Source organism: Marmota flaviventris, chromosome 8 (assembly GCF_047511675.1).
Source record: "Marmota flaviventris isolate mMarFla1 chromosome 8, mMarFla1.hap1, whole genome shotgun sequence".
Classification (NCBI taxonomy): Eukaryota; Metazoa; Chordata; class Mammalia; order Rodentia; family Sciuridae; genus Marmota; species Marmota flaviventris.
The window spans coordinates 83704506-83711642 of record NC_092505.1 but is presented as its reverse complement, the minus strand read 5'-3'; the positions used below and the strand labels follow the sequence as shown (position 1 = coordinate 83711642).

Below are 7137 nucleotides of genomic sequence, written 5' to 3'. Positions count from 1 at the left end.
AGGCTAAATTTAAAAGTGATGTACTAATTAATCTGATGGATGTAATTTCAAATCTGTACAGTATTTAGATGGTGGTATGGTTATTGCTGGCCACTTTTAATCGAGTTTACTGTGTTAATCAGGAGCAGAAAGCAGAGCAGAAAGATTTGAAAAACTTGGAGTTTGGCCATAAAATTTGACTAAATTTGGGTTATTAAAGAAACACTTTAGTCTCTAAAGAAATGATAAGTATTTTACCCAGAAACAATGGAAGATGTGACTTGAGGGCTTCTCAGAAATTACTAAGACAACACCCATCTCAGGCTTAAGGTTGTAAAGGTAAAAATTTCTTTAAGAAGAGGTAATAGAGACACCCTGCTTGCATATGGAGGCAGGTTAAAAAGTTTTTTCACCATACTCAGCTGTCCAGGCACTCAGCAAGAGTTGCCACAGGGATCTCAGAAGGCATGTCTATTGCTCAAAATGGTGGTAGAATTTGGTGTCAACCACATAGTGATGGTTCTAAGGGAATGCATGGGGCAGTGGTTTGGGAGTCATGGAGGCAGGCAATGAAATTTCAAAAGAAGGCTTGGGAGGCCAAACAAAATGAAAGAGTCAGAGTTCTGATTGGCTGCCCTGATATGGTGATGCCTGAAGATATGAAAAGGAAGATATACAAAGGAAGCCAAGATTCAAGCAGAGAAACCTGAGATTAAAAGATGCCAGTAAAGAGGGACATCTGCCTAAGAAAGCTACTGTAATTGAGCAGAAACAAGACTAGATTGAGGTCATGTGGGTTGCTACCAGCAAGGCCATAGGATTGGAGCTATAGGAGCACTTTGAAGGAAACATCACAATGACATATGCCCCAGATGCTGGATATGGAGATATAGACTTGCTTGCCCAGCTGGCTTTTAGTGTTGTTCTGGTCCCATCCTTCTCTATAGAAAGAAGTCTCTTTAGTGACACTGAAATATTTATTCTGTGCCATTATATATTGGATATATGCAATTTGCCTTTTTTAAGGAGCTGAGAGTTTGCCTTCTTTCAGGAGACTTTGGACTGTACATTTTGGTAATTCTTGAGACGGTAAGATCATGGAGACTCTTGGAAATGAACTAAATATATTTTGCATTGTGAGATGGGGATGAGGTATTGGGGACCAAAGGCAGCATGTTATGGTTTAGATGTTGGGAGTCCCCCTAAAGCTCCTGTGTGAGACAACCTGGGAATGGTCAAATGTAACCAAATGACTTACTTAAATACACTTATGTATCAACTGGGTGTTAACTGTAAGAATATAGACTGGCTGGAAAAGGTATGTCAGTGGGGGCATGACTATGGGATTTATATTTTGTTTTTGATGAGAAAAATCTCTTTTTCTTTTTCCTGGTGGACATTTCCTGAGCTGCTTTCCTCCACCATTAGATTCTACCTAAATATTCTGCCTCACCTAGAGCCCAGAGCCTTGAAATCAACCATGACTAAGTCTGAATTCATTGGCTCCAAGAAAATGTTTTGTACTTTATGTTGTTCTTCTCAGGTCTTTTGATCGCAGTGTTGAAAAAGATGAAAAAAAGGGTTTCTGACACTGGCACTTTTATTTTGTTAGCTTCCCCTATGATGGGTTAAAACTTTACTTCTGCTTACTCTGCCTACCCCAGAAGTTCCCACAGACATAGTTTCATTAGGGCCCTACCAGCCAGCTCTGAAGAATCCATCTATTCCTCAATCTGACCAGACAAGAATAATCCTCATGACCCAATGTGGGGTCTCATGAACCCTAAGGAATGAAAAGGACTAAGACCATGGATGGGCATTGTGCAGGTATCCATGCATGTACTCTGGAAATCCTGAAAAATTACTATGGACAAGGCAAACCCACTGCCTGAGATACATAGTATTGGTTTTTCCACAAATTTCTCCCCTTAGTTCTTTTTGTTTCTTTTTTTATTGTGATGCTTAGAATCAAACCCTAACCTCATGCATACAGTCAAGCACTCTAACACTGATCTACATTCCCAGCCTTGTTCCCCCTTATCAGGAATGGCATAAGGCTACCTATAATTGGAAAATTTACATTGTGATTGCCCTCTCCTCTATGGTTAAACTTTACCTCAGGCTTTTCTTTGTCTTCCAAGAGTTCCAGATGAGAATGTGAAATGTATATCCTAGCCCATCCTGGGGACAATTCTTGCCCCAAACCAGAAAGTATTTCCTCCTTACTGAAATGTATTCCTCACTGTGATGCCAGGAATACCCTTAGACTTCATGAATTACACAAATTTTTATCCTGAGTGTCCTCTGCTTCATTTTAGAAATGTTTAAACTAGCTTCCCCCCAATTCTCCTTGCATCAAGACCAGGCCATAGCCTTTGGTGTCCTCACTGCTTCACTAGCTGTGGTAAATTATTCTCATTACTCTAGCTAGAAGGAGATTCATAGAAGGCTTTTGTGTGGCAACAAAGTGCCCAAGATGTTTCTGACATTTTTCTGGATCTGGGGCAGGTATTCATGCACGCACAATTCCGCTCCCAGATTCAACATGAGTACAGACATATTCATAACCTGAGAGAAAATTTCTTTCAGTAATATTGTAGTCCTTGTTTGTGTCACGAAGAGCCTCAGGTAGCATATACCAGGACCTTTGCCTCTGTATTTCCTACTGATGAGATAAACCATGAAGTATGGATTGCCCCTCTGCTCATAGCATTAGCCATATGGCAAGGCACTTGCCTCAGCATTCAGCTTCTGTGATTTGAACCTATGATCTCTTCCTAATTTTTCTAAGTTTCACAAGGGAGGTTAATTCCAGTCACCCAGAATTGTCCAAGAAGTAGTATTGTGTTCATTTTGCACATGAGACATGGTATAGTGATTTGCAAATTTATACTACATATTATATCACAAACCTGGGATCAGGAAAGAGGATTTCCATTGTCTCATCATTGGGGCAGATAAACCCTAAGCATTGTAGAAGTCTAGGACTCTATACACACATATTAACTCAAAATCCTGAAAATTTCCCATGACCAAAGAAACCAACTCCCTGGAATATAGTTATATCCAGGAATTTCTTTCTCCCTACTCCTATTATGAATAGCCTCAGACTGCCTACAAATGACAAATTTTTATTTAGATTGTCCCCTGCTCCTTGGGTAAAACTTACTTGACCTTTCCTTATTTATTCAGCATTTGAAGAAGAGACATTCTCTTATTGGGGACATTCATCCACAGATTGACCAATTTATTTAGTCCCATTTAAGCTTAATGAGGGTGTTTTCAATACCCAAATAGTGGGCCAGAAAAGCCCTCAGAAATATGGGATTCTGGATGGAAAGCCTGGAGGGGGAAAAGCTCCCAGCCTGTGCACTTTGAATCATATTTACCCGGGGGTGAGATCACCCCTCCACTGAGAAAAGCAGCTCTCCCCCTGTAAAATTCTCCTCCCTGTTTCTGTCTGGAGTTATTTCAGGCACCATACAACTGATCATTTTAATACTGGAGTTTTATTACTTCTTTGTGATACATTTTTGTCAGATTTATCAATTGCCCTCTGTTGTTGCTGCAGGTGAAATCTTTCATGAGGCTCTGGGTTCCCCAGAGAGATCATTAAATCTAAATCTGTCCAAGAAAGGGTATTTTCAATGCAATTATGTTGAAGTAGGGGGAGCCAGAGCATGTGGTGACATGGGACCCTGTTACCAACATCTCAGTCTTTGTCACTAATGCCAATCCAATAATGAGAACACAACTTTGAGAAAAGGAAAAAGAAATATGATTGCTTTCCTCGAAAAGAAGAAAGGGGACTCATGTCTCAGAGGCTGTGATTCTGACAGCCAAGGAGATCAGAGAAGTTTTCAAGAGATTATTGATGTCTAAATTCCAGGTGTTCCCAGTCAGGGGTCATGATTTACTTGTAGTATTGAGAGAGCTGTTTCTTAGGGTTTCTGGTGCCTTCTCTGACATCTTAATTACTTCATTACTATGCCATGTGTGCTTAACTCAGCCTATGATGAGACAAAGAATAATCTTGCTTCTCTCAAGATTAGAGATAGGGGAGGGAGAAGAGAAAGGGAAATAAACGATGTTAGTTTGAATATAAACTGTAGCAGCAGAGCACAGTGATTATCTTCAAAGTCTAAAATGGACACCTGCTACTTTCCCCACTGTCAATTTCTGCCTCCCATGTCTGTGAAAATATAGGGGACTGCATCTCCAAATTTCTTCCTGCTAAATCTTAGTGAACTATATGTTCTTAAAATGGAAAGTTTCAGGCTGCCAGGCTACTCTGCAACAGAATTTACCCTGGTGATGTTGTGTGATTTGGGAAACTCATAGAAATCTGGGTAAGAAATGTTTAAATTACCAAGGCACTTATTAATTATCAAAATAGAAACTCCAGCTGGGTGTGGTGGTACATGACTGTAATCCTAGCAGCTTGGGAGGCTCAGGCAGAAGGATCACAAATTCAAAGCCAGCTCAGCAACTTAGCAAGGCTCTTAGTAACTCAGTGAGACCCCGTCACTAAATCAAATATATAAAAAAAAAAAAAAAAATGACTGGGCTGCGCGGCTGCCGCCGCTGCAGCCGCGGCCGCCACAGCCGCCGGGAGCTCGATGGGCTTCTGCGTGCCGTCCGGTATCGGCTGAGTCGGGCGAGCCGTGGCGCCTCGTGCCGGGGAGCCATTGCCGCAGCCCGAAGCCAGGTCCCGAGTGAGGGACTGCAGGAAGAGGCGACGGCGTCGGCCGCTGGAGCCCCCCCCCCCCCCCCCCCCCGGGGGTCTGGGACTGGCGAACCGCCTCCGGCTTCACGATGCCAGTATGGACAGAATAGCTCATGATGCTTATCCACACCCACCACTTTCGAGACATTGAGCGCAAGCCGGAATACCTCCAGCCGGAGAAGTGTGTCCCACCTCCCTACCCTGGTCCTGTGGGAACCATGTGTTTTATCCGCGACAGCTGTGGCATCGCCTGTGCCATCGTCACCTGGTTTGTGGTCCTCTTTGTCATGCTGATTCCATCCAGAGACTATGTATACAGCATCATCAACGGAATTGTATTCAACCTGTTGGCCTTCTTGGCCCTGGCCTCCCACTGCTGGGCCATGCTGACGGACCCCGGGGCAGTGCCCAAAGGAAATGCCACTAAAGAATTTATCGAGAGTTTACAGTTGAAGCCTGGGCAGGTGGTATACAAGTGTCCCAAATGCTGCAGCATCAAGCCCTACAGAGCCCACCACTACAGTGTTTGTAAGCGGTGCATTCGCAAGATGGACCACCACTACCCTTGGGTCAATAATTGTGTCGGCGAGAACAACCAGAAGTACTTCGTCCTGTTTACAATGTACATAGCTCTCATTTCCTTGCACGCCCTCATCATGGTGGGATTCCACTTCCTGCATTGCTTTGAAGAAGATTGGACAAAGTGCAGCTCCTTCTCACCGCCCACCACGGTGATCCTCCTCATCCTGCTGTGCTTTGAGGCGCTGCTCTTCCTCATTTTCACGTCAGTGATGTTTGGGACCCAAGTGCACTCCATCTGCACGGATGAGACGGGAATAGAACAATTGAAAAAGGAAGAGAGAAGATGGGCTTAAAAAATATGGATGAACATGAAAGCAGTTTTTGGCCACCCCTTCTCTCTAGGCTGGGCCAGATCAAGGGAAGGCAGACCCGTACCAGTATGTGGTCTGAAGGACCCCTGACCAGCATTGCCACTCAGACACAAACCACATCACAGCACTATCGTCCGATCTGTTCTCATGAATGTTTAGACCGAAAAGCAAATCAACTACTCTAAAACTTTTTTTATGTCTCAAGTAAAATGGCTGAACATTGCAGAGAAAAAAAAAGTCCCCATGTTTTATTTTTTAAAAATCATCCTTTTTGATTTTTTGATGACCGAAGCTGCTCTTCTTTTTCCTTTTAAAAATCACTTCTCTGGCCTCTGGTTTCCTCTCTGCTATCTGTCTGGCATGACTAACGTGGAGGGTGCTGTCTCCAGGCCGTGTCCACTTCCACTAATTGAGTGAGACATGACGCTGTGCGTGGATGGACTGGCCTGGTAGGAAAGCCAGGAGGGCCCTGGCCTCCCACTGCCCAGGAGGCAGTGGCAGGAGCCCATGGGACTTAAAACTCACTGAAGATGGATATTTGCCCCTTGAGGCCTGAGAAGGGCAGGATCAGGGCTGGTGCCTTCAGAAGGGCCCGTGGCTCAGCAGCCTCCTCCCCCAAGTGGACACAGTTTGCCTCCTCATTCACAAAATCAGTTATTCTGCCTTGTACTTTATGGGCCTGGGGTGTGTAGAATAATTTTGGTGGGGAAGGGGGGAGAGTTGAAGGGGTCTAATTTGTATTCTAAATCAGCAGTTTTATCCCTCTGATGATTTCAGAAGAAAATGAAGGAAAGGAGTTTTTCCATTTCAAAACGCCCTGTACAATCAAAGGGGTGGGGGGCCATGCAGTTTCAGGCAAGCTACATATTATTCCTTTGTTACAACTACTTCCTCCCTGACCGCCCCATCTCCCTCCCTTCCCTGGCGAGATGTCAATTAAGCAGTGTTGATTCTGGGTGGAACACATGTGCCCCACCGTCAAGCCCTTCTCATTTTGTAAATCTCTAACATGGGTCCACTTTCTGCTATTTAAGAGCCATGGAATGTGTGCGTACCCATGTCTTATTTTAACCTAGGAGACTGTTGTCCTGGCATGGGGCTAACCATGATCTGGGACAACATTTTTAAAGTTGACAGAAGAATGTCCGCTCACTGGACTGAGCCAGGGGCACCTGGCCCTGCTGCACTGAGGAAGGCCAGCCTTCCCATGGGAGGCACTTCCCCCACTGGGTCTCATTTGAAAGAGGTGGTGACAAGCTAGAGGAAGGACCAAGAGTGGTGGGGAGAGGTGAGGAGATAGGGAGTGCCCTCAGACACAAAAATAACCAATCTGAATCCTGACCATCTGTGAATTCCTACACACTGATTTGTTTTTTAAGCGATTGTCACAAATCTCCCTTTTTAGCTTTTGCTTGGGGTGGGGGCGGGGGATAAGATTTATTCAGTCTAGTCCTGGGTAGGGAGAAAGTTAATCTAGCCATGTGATTTTTCAGAAAAGTCAGTGGAACATGCTGCCTCTTTTAATTCTGTCAGTGCTTC

At 44.2% G+C, this 7137-nt stretch overlaps 1 protein-coding gene across 1 annotated transcript; it reads left to right on the top strand.

Moving 5' to 3' along the window:
* The first annotated feature begins 4756 nt into the window (after positions 1-4756).
* Positions 4757-5580, top strand: LOC114084320 (palmitoyltransferase ZDHHC3-like). Its single transcript, XM_027925439.2, has one exon. It carries the CDS (start codon positions 4819-4821, stop codon positions 5578-5580), a length of 762 nt encoding a protein of 253 aa, XP_027781240.2. The 5' UTR covers positions 4757-4818.
* Positions 5581-7137: the final 1557 nt, after the last annotated feature.

Coding starts and splice junctions, on each gene's coding strand:
- LOC114084320 (XM_027925439.2), top strand. CDS start 4,819: ATGATGCTTATCCACACCCACCACTTTCGAGACATTGAGCGCAAGCCG.